Source organism: Micromys minutus, assembly GCF_963924665.1.
Source record: "Micromys minutus genome assembly, chromosome: 4".
Classification (NCBI taxonomy): domain Eukaryota; kingdom Metazoa; phylum Chordata; class Mammalia; order Rodentia; family Muridae; genus Micromys; species Micromys minutus.
Window position 1 is genome coordinate 77,238,955 of NC_137973.1, and position 19,525 is coordinate 77,258,479.

The following is a 19,525-nucleotide window of genomic DNA, read 5'->3' on the forward strand; positions in this document are numbered from 1 at the left end:
CCATCATTGGCAGTAATTTCTCACTAGCACTGCACCCAAAGCATCTTTGTGATGATGTGTTCTTGCTACCTGTGCTCAGCATCAAATCCTCTCCCTCCTCTCTACCCAACGCTCATTTCTGCACGCTGGTCTTCCCAGCACTGAGGATATGTGAAGTCCTCGTTCCTCTCTCTTGTTCTTCTGTGGCAGGGGTGTATTTCTTGTTTTCTTTTATGCTGTTTTGGTCTCAAATTGTTCACAGGAGCCACTAAACCCCAAACCTCTTTTTCTCCTCCTGGGTTGGGTTAACACCTTTCTAGATTCCCACCTCCCCACCAAGTGGGCCTAGGGAGTTTTTCAACTTCTAGTTCACAGGTACCATTTCGTAGTTTCCCTTTCAGCAGTCAGCAGTCTCCTCTCTAGGTCCCTTTCTTTGCCTTAATTTTATACACTCCGTGAGCTTTACTCATATCGCCCAGACTAGCCTCGAGTTCCCAATGACCTTGACCTTCAGTTCTGCTGGATCACAGACCTGCACCCTCAAGAAGGGCGCTGTGTGCAGTCCTGCGGACTGAACCCCGGCCCTAGTCTTACAGGAATTTCTGTGTCATTACTCTTGATTCCCAAGGCCACTACCTTTCTTCTCCAGGGCCTGACCTAATTCTGGATGCCCGTTGGTGTCTCTCTGTTCTGGGGAGCGCACCTGGATCTCCTGGGAGCACTGGGAATCCGGGCTGGCCTCAGAGGCCGGGCTCTAAAGCGGCTAGGACCCTCCCCCTGTCCCGGAGGGGAGCTGGGGGCGGGGAGCAGCGGCCGGGTGAACCCGGGGGTAACAGGTGCGGTGGCCGCAGCTGCGCGGGGGAGAGCGGCCCGGCGTCTGCTGGGGGCTGTCGGAGGCTAGTCCTCGCTGGACCAATGCGGGCCACGGTTGTTCGTCGCCTGGCAACCGGCGGAGCCAATGGGCGGCGCCAGCGCGGGGCGGGGTGGGATGGGCGCCCGCCTAGGAAAGCCGCGAGAGGCGGGCTGGGCGGACCGGACAGGCTGGAGGCTGCGCGGAGCCCTTGCGTGCCGCCGCGGGTGCGGACCCGCGGGCTGCGGGAGGCTTGAGCCGCTCCCGGTGCGGTGACGGTGAGCGGCGGGATTGTGACGCGCAGCCGGGGAGGGCGCCGGGCTGGACGTGGGCGCAGGCACCCCGGGCCGGCTCTGGGCGGGCTCGCCGCGGCCGTTGCAGCGGTTGGAGAGCGTTGCTGCCCGCCGCCTGCAGCGGGAAGTGCGAGGTGGGTGCTGGGGGCCCCCCGCGCCCTTTCGGGATGCGGCGCGGGCACGCGCGGGGTCCCTTCGGCCCGCACGGGCTCGGCGATTCCTCCGAGGCTACCGTAGGACTTAGCGAGTGAGGTGCGCCGCTGCTGCAGGGGTAGGTTAGGTGCCTCATAGTGGACCAGCCCCATGTTTAGGGGAAGAACTTACATCATCGCAGGGGTAAGCTTGCTTGAGGAAATTTATTTGGCCTCGAATTTTCCAGCGGCGTACAGTGAGCGAATGGTGAGCTCTGGTCAGCACGTATTTCTCCTAGTGCAGATCGCTGGGTTATGCAAGTCACCTGGGCCCAGGAAATAAAACTTGCAGAATAATTCCCCATCAGCACCAGTAGAGGAATCTTTACAGCAACACCTGCAGTTCAGGTTCCTTAGTCCTGTGTGTCAGATTCATAACCGGCAACGCTGATGCAGTCGTGAGAACTCGGAATTCCTTCTAGAATCCAGACTCTATGAAAGATGGAGCCCCAGGATGAGAGCCTCCTGGATTTGAAATTTGCTTCTATTCAGATAAGAGTCCAGGCCTGGAGTCAGCTGATAATAGTGCTGACACAGAGCCCGAAAGGTTCTGGGAAATCTTTCTAGTTATAATTTGATCTTGAATGGAAAGGTCTTATATGATGTGACACATTTACAAGGCTGGATAAAGTCCGAAACAATCCAGCCAGCAAAACTTAATTCATCCAATCTCCTTAACTCCCCAAGAGCTTGTGGGGCCAGGAAGCTTAGAGTGTTCATTCAAACTAAACAAGAAAAGCTGTGCTCCCAGTCAACACTTGGTCTTGCATGGTGTGCATTTAAGTTCTTCATACAAAATGGTTCTCAGAGAGGAGGATCAGGAATGGATAGAATTCAAACCAGGGTGTGTGTGTGTGTGTGTGTGTGTGTGTGTGTGTGTGTGTGTGTGTGTATGAGACTGCTGGGCCCCTACAGCCTGTCATTTTACAACCTCCCTTCCGTTCTTGTTCTCCATTTGTACAGGGAAGATAATAGGTCCAGGGATTAAGTAACTGGGCTGAAGCAGCTTGGAGATAATCAGAGGCTGGGTCACTCCAGGATGAAATGTAAAGCTCTCTGTGTGACACATTGAGCCTTGTGACTTAAGTTCATAGCTCCCTAGACTTGCTCAGGCAGGTGTACAGGATGTGGAAAAGTTAACTGTTCCTGTTATCCCAGAGGCCTCCAACCCAGCCAAGTCAAATGGTGTACTTGGGCTCTCTTAAAACTGGACAAACCAGCTTGTTGGCCCAAACCGGTTAGGATACAGATTTTGTGAATGTGCATCACTTAGCATTCAGCTAGAGGGGGTGTGTTTAAATTGGAGCAGTAAGCCCAGTGTGGCAGCTCCTGCCTTTTATCCCAGCTACCTGGAGGCCGAGGTAGGAGAAAGCTTGAGTTTAGGAGTTCCAGACAAAGTCGAGCAGCATACACATTCTACTTAAACACCCTCATTCTGAATGCCCTTGTGCATCCCCAGGGGAACCGCACCAGGACCATGCACATGCAAGGCAGGTGTTCTCCTGCTGAGCCCTGAAACCCAGTGCTTCTTTATTTTGAGGCAAGGTTGTCTTGTTACTGCCCAAGCAGGCTTGAACCTGCAGCTCTCCTGCCTCGGCCTCCGGGGAGCTGCGCATATAGCCCTGTCTTTCTAGGCTCCGTTTCAAAAGTGATTTTTAATGATAGCTTCCTGTATCTTTTACAGTAGATGTGAATGAACCTTGTTGGCTTACGTATTTGTTTATAACAAGAGGCCGTATGAGTCTGTTCTGTGCCGTGGATAATTATGGTGAGGTGGTTATGAGCATGGTTATGAGCATACATCTTACCTTAAATTCACAAAATTCATGAGCTTATAGGATGAGACAGTAGAGAAGAAATACATCATCCATTTTTAGTAACGGAAAGACCTAGATTTATACCATTTGATGCTAGTCCGGTATTTTGAATAGTATAGGAGCAGATTTATTGTATGTTAACAAATTTGTTCTTTCAGTAAACATTTATTATCAGACACTCAGCTGCTACTTGCCCGGCCTAAGGATGCAAAGATGTGTTGCTCTGATTATTTATTCTTTGGGGGTTTTTGTGTGGAGCAGGGGAGAAATGCAAATGTGGCGGGCTTCAGCAAAGAAGGCACTTCAGCTGTGTCCTGACAGGCGATCACCAACTGGTACATTGCACACAGCAAAGCAGGTGCTGGTTACAGGTGGCTGGTGTCCTAGTGGCTGCTGGTGCTGCATTGGTGACAAGCATTAAGAGGAGTGCTGTGAACCTTGGCCAGAGGCAATGAGGAACATCTAAACGGTTTTGTCGGGGGTTATGTTGCTTCTGATGTAGAGTATGCCTGCCCAAGTTAATCATTTCCATAGTCCGTGGGGCTCTGGACCTTGATGGTCTGAGTAATACCTGAAGCTTTTCCCAGGCACTTAATTGAAGCTGACAGGAACCTTAGAAATGCAGCAGTGGCTGTCTCAAGCAGGTCTTTTTAGAGTTGTCTTCTGTGCCAGGACTGGAGATCCAAAGGCAATGAAGATACAGCCACCAGCGAAACCAGTCATGGCCCAGGGCAGACCCTGAGGGATGACAGGTCCAAAAAGCATGGCCGAAGCAGTGTGGATTCAGAGATGAGATTCCGGGATCAATTGCAAGTCTTAGTGGAAACTAAACAGAACTGTCTGACTGCAGTTCTGAGCACGTGCAGCCGCATACATTTTCTTCCTCATAGTCTCCCCAGTCAGATACTCCATCCATCACCACAGGACTTGTCCTGTTCGTAATGGAGGAGGGATGCCAATACTGTGACCTACTTCCTGTTGTAATCAGTTGTGCTGGTTACATACATGTGGCCTGGTGATACACACAGAACTAGTGAATATTTGGAACACCCACTACCTATGTGATATGTTTGTGACTAGCTAGGCCTGGTGGCACATGTAAAATTCTTGCACTCTTGAAGCCAGAAAGAAGAATTCCAAGTTTAAGGCTGCCCTGAGCTTGTCTCTACACTTACCCAAGCCGAGCTTCCTTAATTGTATTCTTCTGCCCAGCGTGACACTGAGCACAGTATCAAACACAGGCTTTTCCAGGAGAGCACATGTCCTTTCTGCCCAACTCCTGTTGTCCAGCTCCGGACTATTATGTTTGTCCTCTGTCTGTGTTTCCACCAAGATGCCCATAATGGCCACAAACTGCTTCAGTTGCCACGTCATTCTTGAGTTTTATTTTATTTTATAAAAGTAAAGCTGCTGCTGTATGATGAGATGGACTAGGTACTGAGGCAGACCCGTGCAGACTCTGGAAAGTCGGTTGGAGGGTGTGTCGCTGGGGCACATGTGACGGAACGGGCAGCTGAAATGGACACGGGTGAGAAGCTAAGGCAGACTCCTGAAGGAAAGTCTCTGAAGCAGACACAGGACAGAGGATGTTCTGCTAAAGCAAGCCTATGAAAGGACATGTGATGAGGGATTCTTTGCTAACAACACCCGTGTATTGGTCTGCCTTATATTGTGTAGTTGAGCTATGTTTGCTGGGACTCCATAGAAATATACCAAAAACACTTCTGGTTTCTTCTGGGGACTCCGGCTGATTGGCAGAAGGATGTCAGCTGAAGAGACACGAGCTAAGGCAAGACACTTGGAGGATAAGTGATGTCTGGAGGAGTATAAAAAGGACTTGTCGGACAGTGCTGGGGGCTGAGCTAGGCTGAGATACTGTTCAGAGCTTGTGGGCCTAGAGTCTTCGCTGAGGGACATAGTCAAGAACCTCTGGCATTTCTCCTGCTGACCAGTGCTGAGGCTGAGGACTGGCTGTCTGCGAGGTCATGCCACTGCTGCTGATTCGTGTTTGCTATCCCAACCCTACTGTGCCGGACCGCTTGTGTATCCGTAAAAGTGAGGGTGGATTGAGCTGCCAGTGCTGACCTCTGAAATGAGCTGCTGATTTCCAGACAACACAAACAGGAGTTGCTCCAAAGAACCTTTCTAAACAGGTCTACTTTCCTGTATCCTTTCTTTTCCATACCTCTAGTGGGCAGTGGGCGAAAAGGGCAGTAAAAGTGTTTAAGAACCATCATTAAAAATAGGATTTGAAAAAAAGTTACAGGGGGTGGCCCAGCACCCAGATGACTCAAGCTGGTGGGTCTCTGTGAGAGCAGGCCAGTGGTCTACACAGTGAGTTCCAGGATAGCTAGGGGTACATAGAGAGCCCTGTCTCAAACAAACACTTAAAATTTTTCTTATTTTAGTTCCCAAAATATAGTGAGCACTAAAAAGTATTTTTTTTTTTTTTTGTACTGGGGCTGCTAAAATTAGAACTTTAGAAATGTTAAGCTTGAAGGAAATTTGCAAATAATGCTTTAAAAGAATTCCAGGAGCAAATCTAAGTTTTAGTCCTGTAATGGTCTCATGGTCTACTACTTAACATAATATAATGTTCTCCTGGTCTTGGTTTTGGTTCTTCCCAACTAGAAGACAGCACCTTGAGTGCTGTTCTTCTTTATAGAATAGCCTCTGTCAGACCTAGAATAAGTAAAAAGGGGTGACAAGATCTTAGACATGGTCTGTGAGGAGCCATGCTGTCCTGTAATGAAGAGACAGGCTCCCAGAGTCCACCGCTCACCCACAGTGCTTGCCGAGTCGAGGGGCCAGGACCTAGAGTACTGTAGCTAGTTTTCTTCCTTGCAGGTTTGTAGCTGTGGATAAACTTCTCTTAGTTCCTTCCATCAACAGAAGAGGGCTGCGCCCACCCATTCCTTTCCTAAGGCCATCTAAGGAGTCAGGGGCTGGCCAGTGAGCCATATGTGGCCTGTGGTGGATCTAGAAAGGTCACTGTCTCCCTTGCTAGCCTTACATATCAGATGGCGCATGTGTTCTCATTCTCACCCCACCGGCCTTTTGCCAGTCTGTGGGTGACTTCATGGATCTCTAGACTGTACCCAGAGTGACTGGTCTTTATACTTTCAGGGAAGACATGAAGCAGTTGATTCCCAGGACGCCTGGCTCATTTTGCCCCATGGCTAGAAGGACTGGAAAGAATTTAAAATAGATTTTTAAATGTGATTAACAGTATACATTTTTGAAAGTTTATAAAGGATTTTAACTACAAATAATGAGCTAGTTTGTACTCCTTGGTCCACTACACATTCTGTGTGTTTGTATGGGTGTGTGTGCACATGTGCGCTCATGTATACATGTATGTTTATGTGTGAGTCACATGGGCATGGGGGGTCACATGAGCCTGGGTCAGTGCACACGCAGGATGTATGTATGAAGGTAAGAGGATAACCTTGTGTGTGAGTCCTTAGGTGCCATCCACTTTTGTTTGAGACAGAGTCCTTCACTGGCCCGGAACTTTGCCACAGTGATGGAAAGGACTAAAGACAGCTCACAGATGTCATCTGTACACTTCCCTACAGCTACAGACCTGGGGAAACAGTATTCCAAAGATCTTACACATCTTGGCCCAGTCTTAACTCAAAGTACCCCGAGGGAAGGACAGGAATTCTCTCAGCCTGCCTTAACATTGTCAAATAACATGGCTAATGACAGGGTGCTTGTGACTATCCATGGTTTGCCTGTCCCTGCCTCCAGTCTTCCAGCACTTGGCTTTTCCATGGGTTCCTGGGGTCCAAACTCAGGTCCTTGGGCTTGTGAGACAAGCACTTTACTGAGTTCTTTTCTCAGCCTTCTTCACACAGTCTTTTGTGACCTTATTCTGTTTACTTCAGTAATACAACATCTCATACAAAAGCAGACGTTGACAGTAACGTCTGTATAACTTCACTTCTCTGTCCCCTTTCTGTAAGGCAGTGATGGCTGAATCCTGCATCATTCTTGTCTTTAAAAATACAGATGCATCACATTTGTTTTCCGTATGTTGATAATTAAAGACCAAGTGTGAAATGTCCTGTCTCTTGGAATGATCTCTCTGTTGTATGTCCCTCATAATTCATCTGTTGTGTGTCACTTGGTTCCCGATGGCTGACTAGGTCCTCCTAGTCTCAAGTGAGTGTGTGGGTTGTTGCAGGGTTGTTGTATACCCTGAGCTCCCGCCCTGCTGTTTCGAAGTACTCTGCCGCTTCCAGACCCACCTCCTAGAGTACATGTGCGCCGGTGTCTCCTGCAGCAGTACTTGGGTGTGTGAGGGCTGTGCTTTAGCCTATACTAGAGAGAAAGTAGTTTGCTCCTGCTGCGTCTAGTGAGGACCATCACTGAAATTGTGTCTTTAGGATTTTGTCCTAATTTGCATGTCCACACTATTTTATTCAGCCTTTGCCTGGTTGGGAAATATGATTAGGATCCTGTCTTTGGTGGAGTTCTCAGAGGAAGAGATTGCTCTGCGGGGCCAGATGGCCAAGAGAGTAGCTCTGTGGGCTGGAATCCTGGCTCAGCTCCCTGCTCCTCCTTCGCCCTGTGACGCTGTCTGCATTACTGCTACCTCTGTGTTAGTGCTGTGCACAGGGATGTAGTGAGGTGGGCATGGGCATCTGTGTCCTGCATCCTGCGAATACTGGCTCCGTCCTGCACCGTGTCTAAGTGCTGTGGCAGCCGTAACAAATAGATATTGTGGCCCTATCATGTAGGCGAGGAGACCAGCCTGGAGAGATGGTTTGTGGGAAGTGACTTAGACAGAATAGGATCCCAGACCTGTGAGCAGGCAAGAGGGCCCCCATGGTTTATACTGCATTTCCTAACTGAAAATCTTCCTGAGAGCCCTAAACTCAACATGAAGGCAGATTAATAAGGTGGTGACAGTTCTGAGTTCGGCCCTTCTCATACGGAGTAGTATTTTCTTTACCAAGTTGTGTCTGTTTAAGTGCTGAATGCACACCAGCGTCACTCACTGAGATCTGCTGAAGCCTTCACATCTGTGGGAAATATCTATAGTAATACGTCATAAGGTGAAATGACTTAGATCTTAAGTTTGTAAAACTGGGGTTGACTTTAGTGTTTCTACTTGTAGGTGACAGAGTGTGATAAAAATAACAAGGTCTTACTCATATTTTAAATAGGTAGATTTCATTTTTTTGTGACATAAATCATGCCGATAACTGAATCTTCAAGTTCTATGACTGAATTCAGTAGATTACTAATGTTGAAAGATTTCGTTTTAACAATTTTATTTTCATATTCCAACAATCTGGTAACTCAGCTTGGTGATATTTTAGCAGACATGTTAGTGAACTATCTAAAAACCATCTGGCACCACGGTTCTATGTTCCCATGTAATGGAAAGCCGTTGTTTCCTGTTACTCGATGGATGGGTGTTTGTTGCAGAATTCTGATAGGGAGGCATTGTGCCATCTTAGGCTTGACTTGCAAGTCAGCTTGGAAAGAACACTTGCTGTGTAAAGAGGCCCTTGTCCTGAGGTGTGGTCTCTGCTCCTTTCCCTGTGGTAGATAGAAGACAGGTTTAGGGCGACCAGGACAGGGGAAATGGGCACTGGAGAGCAAGCCCGGATTGGGTTGTGCGTCTTTCCCGTGGCTGATTGCTTTCTCACACATTTGCCAGGATGGACACCCTGACTGGAGTTTTCACTGATTAGTGTTGGCCATTTATGAATGACAGAGGTGTTAAGCGTGCACTTACTTGCAAAAGATGGGACAGGTAATAATATGAGAGATAAAAGAAGACAGTTGTGGCAGAGAACACAGAGGACACAGAGGTGTGTGGGGGCCTCGGGCCCTTGAGTAGAGAGATATGCTGCTTCCTGCTCTGTGCCAGGGACTTGGCTACAGAGACGAGGGCATTTTCTGCTTCTCCAGAAGCCTGTGAACCATTGAGCATCACATGCAGAGAGATATCGAACAGTGGCTTCCGTTCCTCATAAACCAGGCCTCAGCACCCGTTGCGCCTGGTTTCCTTTTTAGCTCCATTTCATCAGGATGCATAGAGTAGTGTCACAGGCAACTCAAATGTGGCTTTCTTTTTAAAACATATGTTATCTGCTCCTGAATAACAAATCATTCCAACTGAGTACAGCTTATCACAGCAAGCCTGTGCTATCTCACAGCTTTGAGCGTCAAGAATCTTGGCAGAGCTTAGCTGAATCCCTGTGGCTCGGGGGCCTTATCAGGTTAAATCTGCTTCCAGCTTGTTCTGACTCTTGGCAGGCCTGGTGACCTTTTGGCCACAAGTGTCAGTTCCTTGTCACATTGCTCTTGGGTACTCACAGCAGGATGCTTGCTTTGTCTAGAAGTGACAGCCAGTGAAGGAAGAGCTCACAGGGAGCCACACACTCATAGCCTGATGATCTTCAGCGCTAAACCGAATCATGTTGTATCATGTCGCCTATACTGTTAGAAGCCTTCACTAGATCCAGCCCAGACCTAGTAGCAGAATGAGCCAAGGCTAAGGAGCCAGGACAAAGGGGACTCTTAGAGACTGCCCACACTAAAGCTCTACAAATTGTGTGTATTAAGACTTCAAGTCTGAGTCTTTAAAAAGGATAACAGACTCCGGTGGAAAGGATGGGCATAATTAACTGAGACTCAAGATATTTTTGTGAAATGCTTAAGTTTTGACATTGAATTAAAATTTACCTTGGGATAAAAATATTTACAAACAAGATGCTGGTGCATGTGCAGACACAGTAGATGGGCTGGTTTGGGTTTGAGTCTAAGTTCTGTAGGAATGACATGCTCTGAGTGATCCCGCACACTGTTGAGTGGTGGAAAGGGGCACCAGCCTCCGCGCATGAGAAGTGCAGCCCGGGCAGTCCTGCTGGTCTTTCTGAGCCCCAGTTTCCAGCATTTGACACAGAAAACTAAGCATGAACTAAAACTGGCATAAACAATGATGAGTTGGGGAAAGTCTTCCTAGAAAAGCGTTCCTTTGGGGACAGGTTAAGAAGGCACCGTGGAAGTGTAGAAGAAAGAAGCCAGTGTGAGGCCGCAGCTCCCTATGCAGTGGGATGTGGTGAGCCTTGCTCTCCAGCCTGCTGTCTGTTCCAGCAGCAGATTACAGAGGGTTAGACCACTGCCCAGTGTCTGTGTGGACATCAGCTCAGTCTCCAGGTCTGCTAAGGATAACGAGCAGCTTTCTGCTTCTTCCCGGCCCTGTGATTACAGAGCTGCAGATCACTGCCCAGTGTCTGTGTGGACAGTGGGTTACACAGGGATTCGATGATTGTCGGGGGTCTGTTTGGACATCAGTGTCCAGGTCTTCCGAAGAGCTGTGCTTCCCTTTCCTTGAGAGCAACAGTGATTTCTGCCCATCTTGGAATCCTGTCAGGTGTGCCAGAGTGAGCTGTGTCTTTTGGTGCTGATGCACACTTGTAGATGTGTACACACCAAAATTGATGCACACTTGTACATGCATGCACACCAAAACTGATGCACACTTGTACATGCATATACACCAAAACTGATGCACACTTGTACATGCATACACACCAAAAATACTGATAGTGAAGACCGACTCTGAATGGGCAGCCCCATCCCATAGGCTGGGGTTCCACAGGGAAGGAAGGAGAAAGCCTACGGATGCTCCCATTCTCACAATTCACTTCTCTCTCCCCTTTTCATCCCATTTCCCCTCATCCTTCTTCCTCCCTCTACCTTTGGTGGGGTGACATCTCAGTGGCTGTGAGCCCCCCAAATCCCCCTCCCACCTTGTTGATCTCAGATATCTGCTCTTGGCAATGAGGAAGGTGGACACAGTGAGCCAAGCAGGCGATAAGTTACTTAATGGTTTGTCTCATTTAATCCTAAAGAGTCACACTAAAGGACATGTTGTCACTATGGGATGTGACCAGTGAAAAGACAGGGCTCAGAGAGGGAGAGTTTTCTACACAAAGCAGAGCTGTCATGGACAGATGATTGTTTCCTGTTGTACTGTGTTTTGTTCAGAGCTGTGTCCTCAAAGGTCCAAAGTTAAGTTGATTCAGATTCATCCGTTCTACCCTTCTCTTCCTGGTGTGGGCGACTTCCACTGAGGGACACAATGATTCAGATACCTTCTTCATCATAACACACAAGTAGAGCTAGGTTCCCAATGGGTCAGACTGCATGTCCTGTACGTTGCAGAAAGCCACACTGTCATCTGCTGTGATCGAGACATGCCCTGTCTTGGCCCACACTTTAGTGCATCTGGAGACGTAAAGGCTCTCAAGATACATCTCCATTCATTCAGATGTTTCTGCTTCTGTGGTTGGACCTATAGTGTGGCACTGATCTAACCTATGCTGTGACAGTAGCCTTATTATTGTCACAAGTACTCACCGTTAATGCCTGCTCATCATGATGACAATGCTTAAACCATAAAGAAGCTCCTGTTACTTCCTGCCTCAGACCCCTCAACACCTTCTGCACAGCAGAAATCCAGCTTGTCCTCCAGCCTTGCTTTCTGAATGTTTCTCTGACTTGCCAATTAAGATTTAAGTCTCTGTACCTTCTGTTTCCCTTTCTTGGGCTACACAGGCCATTTCTTGTCTTGGGACTGATTCCACATCATATAGACCTCTGCTCAGTTTCGCCCTCTTGTGGTAACCGTGACCAGTGCCTCAAATAAACAGCTTAAAAGGAAGGTGGGGTTCTCTTGGTTCAGTGTCAGGGTGTCCCTCCACAGCTGGTTCTGGTCTCACTGTCACTGTCAGGAGGCCTAAGGTGTGGCTGAACATGCAGTGTGAGGCACGAAGTAGAAAACACTGGTGGCGGCAACAGCAGCAGTACACACCCTTAATCCTGCACTGGGGAGGCAGAGGCAGGCAGGTCTTGGAGTTCAAACCCAACATAGTCTACCAGTGAGAACCAGGACAGCCAAGGCTACACGGACACCCCCCCCCCCATAAAAAGGGAAGGAAGAAAAATGAGAAGACACTAGCTTACTCTGTCCAGTCAGGCAGGGAGCAGGGCAACAAACAGAGGAGCCCCAAAGGGCATTCAGTCCAGCAACTGATTCCTCTAGCTGTGCTCCACCCCTAAAGTTTCCAGTACCCACCAAATAGTGCTTCCATCTGGAGACTTAGCCTTTCTCTTACGAACCTCTAAGGTACATGCACATTCAAACTGTAGCTGGTGGGGAAACTGTCCCTGACTGATGGCAGATATGTCCCACCCTGACACCGTTATACTCTTGAGACTGCTTTTTATGTAGTTCTAATGACTTTGCTGAGTTACTGCTCACTTGTGAAGTGTCTCTAGCTACCCTTCCCATAGTGAAAACTTAGAGAACACATCCTCCTCCTTTCCCCCTGGACTATGTTTGGGGCATCTTGGGAGCTCAGTCAGACTTACTCAGTGAGGGAGGGAAACTTTAATCTTGCCCTCTCTAGATCCTGTCATGATTTCTGTTTATGTTTACAGTCATGGGTCCATATCCTGAGCAGTGGTACACTTGATTTGACTTGTTAGCTATTGAGTAATAACTTAATGGTCAAGATTGTAGATGTTAACTATACATCCTAATGAATTGTGTGTCTACCCACATAACCTCCTTAAATCAAGATGTTTCCAGAAACCCAGAAGGCTATTACATCCCCTATTCACTCTGCCCATGGAATAAATCATAGTTTGTTTTAATTAGCTTCTGATACTTAAAAATAGGAAGATTTTGTATGAAAGTGTGGAATTCTATCATGTCTAAAAGTTGGAGGTTGTCAGCTCGGGCCAGTCGGTGACTGCATGCAGCTCGCTGTGCTGAGCCGTGGCCGCAGAGCCACATCCCTCCATTTGCCCACAATCCTCCCCTGCCTGCTCCTGACTGCAAACCAGCTGCCAGTTGCCAAGTATAATTTTTACTTGTGTTTCTTGTGGTAGAACTTCTTCTCATCTGTTAAAAGGTGGAAACATGGACAGGAAACAAAAAGATTTATATCTTAATCTGTTTTCCTAGTATTTCTAGTCTGTGATAATTCTCAGCCACTTTCATTCTACAGGTTTGTTTAAATCTGTACACAGTTCTTTTGCATGGCCCAGTGTTGTGTGGACCACGTTTCTGCATGATTTTCCCTGTTATAAAGAATATGCTGAATGAATCTTTGTGCACATTATCTTCTTAGGATAAAATTGTGAGTAGCATTTACAGACCCACATTACCATGAGGTGATGCTGCCCAATGGTCCTATGTAGGAATGTCTTTTCCCACATGTGGACCAGCCTAACAGTCCTGTGTAAGAATGTCCTTTCCTACATCTGGGCCGGGCTGGGGCTTAGAACATAAAAGATTTCCTAATATAGTTAGGAAATATAAAACATGGGGATACTAGCCAAGAAGGTTTCATCTTCATATAAATAAGATCTGTACTTTAAAGGATATGTAGAAATATTCCCCATTGTATGTTATGATGTGCCTTAGAGTCAAATAAGGTACTGTGCATCTTGGGAGATAGTTAATCTTAATACAAATATATACAATTTGTAATATACACACACAGATATGATACACACACAAATCACACATACACACCTGCATGTGTGTATCTGTGTGTGTGTGTGTGTGTGTGTGTGTGTGTGTGTATTCTAGTCTTATTTCTGTTGCTGTAATTAAACATCCTGATCAAGATGAACTTAAGGGAAAGGGTTATCTAAAGGTTTGTAATTGCAGGCTGTGGTCTGTTGTGGTCACAGAGGCAGGAGCTGAGCGAGACGGTTGGTCTCTGTGCACCCACTGTTGGGAGCAGTGAGGGCAGCTGCTTTGTCAGATCACTGTCTTCTCTCGTATACAGTCCAGGGCCCAGCCACGAAATGGCGCTGCCCACATTCAGCTCTTTCAGCACCCTGCAAGCATGTGCACACACCAACCTGATTTACATAGTTCCTCCCTCAGGTTCCTCTCTGGGGGATTCTAAGAAGTGTCAGTTGACAGTTGAAACTAACCAGCACAATGTGTATGTACTGTTTCTGCTATGTATATAGGACTAAGTATCACAGCCCCTTGTGTTTTAAAGGACACACATATGGGGCTGCAGAGACAGCTCAGTGGGTTAAGAGCATTTGGCTGCTGTTGCAGGGGACCTGGGTTCAGTACCCAGCACCACATGGTAGCTTCCAACCATTTCTAACTCCAGTTCCAGAGATCTGATGTCCTCTGTGACCTCCATGAGCACCAGGCATGTCCCTGTACATTCATGTGCATACAAAATGAGATATCAACACTCAAAAGGACACACAGACTCTTTGTACATTGGCTTTCATTGGGTTTTATCTTCTAAATGTGATGTCTCTGTCCTTTGCCTTCTAAGGATATGCTCACGTAGGAGAGAGACAGGAGCTGCTCTGCATGTTCAGCGCTGAACCGCCTCCTCAGGTACCCTGGCTCTGGAACCTGCTATGGGAGATTGGATGACTGTTACAGATCCAGTTCCGTGTGCAGGTAACCGAGCCCAGCAGACACCAAGGAGAAATTATTGAGGAAAGTGTCAGCGACCCGTCCCAGCCACAAAGACACGTTGACTGAAGGAGCTGGTCGTGTTCACACACCCAGGTCTCCTTTCCAAGAAAGTTACAAAAAGCCAAGCTGCGCTTCTGGTGGGCAGTCAATGATTGACTACCTTTGAGGAAAACTTTATGCATTTAAGATCTGTTTATTGGCTCCTTCAGATTCTTATTCCTTTAATCACATAAACTGTCACAGACAAACGTGTTGATCCTATTTTCATCAATGCAGTGATAGATGTGTGGGCATTCATTCAACATGTGTACCAAGAAAGGTCTCTAATGTACGTTGTCATAGAAGTGTATAGAGATGTCACATTAAAGTGTCTTGGCTCTAACTTTAAAGTACTTTGTATGAAACTCAGAATCTTTGGTAATGGACATTGTGTTAGCTTTATTAAATTTTATTTAATTGTCTGAATGTTGTTGTATTTTCAGAAAACAAGAATCTCTCTATATATACCTCAGAAACAAAGATGTCTCCTTCAAGTTTATACCCCCAGCAAGTCCTGTGCTCTTCCATACCTTTATCAAAAAATGTGCATGGTGTTTGCAGTGCCTTCTGCACAGGAGAGAACATTGAACAAAGTATTTCATATCTTGATCAGGTAATGTGTTCTTATAAGAAGCAAGGACATGTCATGTTATGTACCGGAAAATATCAAGGCCTGGGTGGCCAGAGACTTAGATGTGCACAGAAGCTGCCACTGGGAGCTGGGCTGAGCCAAGGTTAAAAGAGAGCTCATGCCAGGGATGCGTGATTGTTCAGCAGATTTCAGAAAATTCGTCAAAGAATTTAAAGTTGTTTGTATTCCTTCTTTGAATATTTAATGTTAATGATCTAGGAATAATTTTCTAATTTTTTTCTTTTTCACTGATTTGTCTATTAATCCATTGAAAAACATTTCCATGTTGAAAGTTTCAGTTGACAAGTTTAACCTGTGTATTTCGTACTGAATAGTGGTTTTGAATGTGTGTACATTCCTCTGGAGTGCAGGTGGGTTTGTTTTGTGTCCGGGTGACTTTTTTGAGAATCACCACATTGTTGCTAACTTACCACTGTGCATGCAGTAGCTCATTCTTGCCGAACTGAAACATCTTGTTCTTTGACCAGCCCAGAGATAACAGCGCTGACGATGTTTTCTCCCCTCAGGAACTGACTGCCTTCGGTTTTCCTTCCTTATACGAAGAACCTAAGGGTAAAGAGGCAAAGAAGGAGTTAAATATCGTTGCTGTTCTGAACTGCGTGAACGAGCTGCTCGTGCTTCAGCGGAAGAGCCTTCTGGCCCAAGAGAGCGTGGAAACGCAGAATCTGAAACTGGGCAGTGACATGGGCCACCTACAGAGCTGCTACGCCAAACTTAAGGTACAGTTCATCCTCCTGCCTCAGGGCTGTGCCACAGCCTCAGATGCGATTCAGGGCTGCGCTTAAAACCTGTCATTCTTTTAGCTGTGGGAGGAGTGATTTCCAGAAATGTGCACACACGTTTGCTCTGCTTCTCCCTGTCTGTGCTGAAGGCCTTGTTTTTTTATTGTTGAGAGGTTTTGCAGAATCTGTAGAACGTTAGGAAATACTTACATTCTGGTGGAAATCGGGATTCTCTCACCTGACCCCACCTTACTCGATAGAGGAGATGTTTCATAGCACATTGATGCAAAGAAAAAATATCCCCACGATACGGTACATTTACCAAAACATGGGGATTGGGTGAATGAGCCAGACAGCATCTGACTATGAGGATGGCCAGTACCGCAGGGCAGGCTGTCGTTTCCTGTGGCACTGGCAACCTGTCTGTAAAAAGGAACAGGTGCTTTTCGTGGGGCCATTGACTGACCGTCTTACCATATAGAATGTTGTTGCTGATTTCAGGTTTGCTTTCTTTTTCCTTCCTATAAAAAGCTTTTTAATGTTTCTTCTATAAAAATGTATTCCTCCCCTTGAGAGGAACCAGCATTTGAATCATGGTATAGGAAAGACTTACATTATAGTTGCATGTTATTAAGAATATAATCTACACAAACCATTTTTCCTCAGCATTCTACATTAGGACCCATTTAGGAGCAAAAGCTTGGTGAAGATATTCATGCTCTTGGCATGCTGGTTCCTTGTGGTTTTCCATCTGTCATTCTTGGCCTCCTCTGCTGTATCTACTTCCTCCCCCACTCCTAAGAACGGATAATGAAAACCAAAGTCAGCATCTTGAATCTGTTCTGTTGGAGAGCAGTGTTGGGTGTGATGTTTGCAGGGCGGTAGAGTGTGCTCTGCACTGCCCGACTGCTGAGCTCCCAGCATGCCTCAGGGTACTCTATAGAAGCTTCACAGTTTCTCCGAGGCACATGCTCCTTTTAGCCCGTCACACCTCCTCTATCTTGCCTGTCCTCAGAGCAGGTGCAGTAACCCTGTTTCCCACAGTGCTTTTAGCTTCTTGTATGTTTGTCTGAAGGACAGATAATCCCACAGTGTGTCTTGGCTAGCTGGGAACACTGCAGGGCTGGAGAAGGTACTTGTTAGTGCTTTCTAGGACTCTGAGCTATGCATGCTACATTGATTCAGGTCCTCTTATCAGCACCTGAATGGATATCAGGCTAATCCAGACCTAGAAATCTGGAAGACGGGGTTATTATCTGGGTACCAGTGGCCATGGGCCATGTGAGCAGTTAGTGTACAGCTGTGCAGTATAATTATGCATTTAAGCTGGAGTGGCCTTTCCTTTAAGGAATGATCTAGAACTACCCAGAGCAGAGTGTTTGACTGGGGTCTCTTCTAATTTGGATTTGACTTTGGCCAGAATCTGTTAGCTGAGGACAGAAATGTATAAGGTTTCTAGATCTAATTTTTGTGATTGATTCACACCCAGTCCCTGCTCATGGGTTTTTGATCAAGATTTGAAGAATGATTCAGCAGCTGCTAGCATCTGGAAAAGGTATTCCAAGCAGAGCATGCAACTCACATGAAGCAGGAGAGGGCATTGTGTTTTCAGAGAACCACAAAGGGGTTTCTGGAGGTCGGAGAGTGTGAGGTGGAGGTGAGGTTCGGGGCTAGAACCTGGGCTCCCGATCGTACAGAGATGAGGTGGCACCAAAGGAGAGGAGACATGGTCTAAATGTCACTTTGCTGATGGAGTAGAAGAACTATGGTACACATATCCCTATTTAGGTGGGGGTGGAAGGCTTGGGGAGCCTGTGACAGTGCCAGAGTTTTAGGAATTCTTTGCAGAGCTTTTGTTTGGCTTTAGTTTTTCTGGTTTTTGGTTGACATACCCAAGATAGATCGCATTATTAAAATTTCCTAGCCATAGCATGCCTTATTTATGTCCACCTTACACATGCTCTCCTCCATCTTGTCATCCATGTCATGCATGTAGAGTTAGGGCGGGATCTGCATGAGAGAAAAGGAAGTGTAGTTTGTCTTTCTTCTCCCCAGATTCCCCAACACACACACACACATTTATGGCCATTTGCATTTCTTCTTTTGAGAACTGCCTAGTCAAACTGTGTTTGTCCGTTTATTGAATAATTTGGAGCTTTGATATTAAGATTTTGAGTCATTTTACAGATTGTAAGTATTTGTTCCTATGTTAGCATTTCCAAAGGATGCAGGTAGCATGTGTCATGGGTGAGGAGGGCTGCAGATAGCGTGTGTCATGGGTGAGGAGGGCTGCAGATAGCATGTGTCATGGGTGAGGAGGGCTGCAGGTAGTGTGTCATGGGTGAGGAGGACTGCAGGTAGTGTGTGTCATGGGTGAGGAGGGCTGCAGGTAGCGTGTGTCATGGGTGAGGAAGGCTGCAGATAGCGTGTGTCATGGGTGAGGAGGACTGCAGGTAGTGTGTGTCATGGGTGAGGAGGACTGCAGGTAGTGTGTGTCATGGGTGAGGAGGGCTGCAGATAGCGTGTGTCATGGGTGAGGAGGGCTGCAGGTAGTGTGTCATGGGTGAGGAGGACTGCAGGTAGTGTGTGTCATGGGTGAGGAGGGCTGCAGGTAGCGTGTGTCATGGGTGAGGAGGGCTGCAGATAGCGTGTGTCATGGGTGAGGAGGACTGCAGGTGAACGTGTCTTATGGAGTGTGCTCTTAGATTATCATAGCCTTAAAGAGGATTTTGAAAACTTCAGTGGCAGCATCATAGAGGAAGAGCCTTTGAGGAAACTACATTGTACTTCTTGTACAGAAATAAAAATAAAAATGAATTTAAACAAGGCATAGGATTTTACTATTAAACTTGGTTGTAATCACCGTAAACAAATGCTGGCAGCTCCACTGAAGAGGGACTATGGCTCCAGTGTGACCAGTCTTCTAGGGACACACTTCCTGACTCCTCAGGGTTTACTCAAGTGGCATATTTCATGTTCCAGGAACAGCTGGAAACCTCCAGGCGAGAGATGATCAGTCTTCAGGAGAGAGATAGGCAGTTACAGTGCAAAAACAGGAATTTGCATCAGCTCCTGAAAAATGAGAAAGACGAGGTGAGTTATCTGTTTTATGTGTGAGGTGAACTGATTTCTGAAGTTTAATATGTGACAGAACGGTCAATTCTCTTAAAAAGAACTGTCTACACATCCTGTGTCACACAGGCATGTTGATGACAATCCTGTGCCCATCCTCTGCCCCTGCCCCTGCCCCTGCCCCAGACCAGGGAACTGGGTGAGGAGGATCCCACTTGTGGTATAGGCCATAATAGGCACAGGTGGGAAACTTGGTTTGTTGATTGACAGGGCTACTTATTGACCCATGGGAGGTGGATCTGAGGGAATTTCTTAAAGCTTACAAGAATCCTTTAACTTTACAGAAAGAGATAACATTATAACATATTATATATTATTATGTAATGTAACATAAAAAATAATGTTATATAATACAT

At 46.8% G+C, this 19,525-nt stretch overlaps 1 protein-coding gene across 4 annotated transcripts in view; it reads left to right on the plus strand.

The window, feature by feature from the left end:
- The first annotated feature begins 970 nt into the window (after window positions 1-970).
- Window positions 971-19,525, plus strand: part of SSX2IP (SSX family member 2 interacting protein) — a 38,664-nt gene continuing 20,109 nt past the window's right edge. For 3 of the 4 annotated variants that reach the window (XM_080915630.1, XM_080915633.1, XM_080915632.1), the window contains exons 1-5: window positions 971-1,107; window positions 14,476-14,606; window positions 15,107-15,276; window positions 15,822-16,034; window positions 19,020-19,130. In XM_080915630.1, the coding sequence (XP_080771756.1) occupies window positions 14,564-14,606; window positions 15,107-15,276; window positions 15,822-16,034; window positions 19,020-19,130 (537 nt within the window). In that variant the 5' untranslated portion in view covers window positions 971-1,107; window positions 14,476-14,563. The other variant, XM_080915631.1, reaches the window with a different exon arrangement.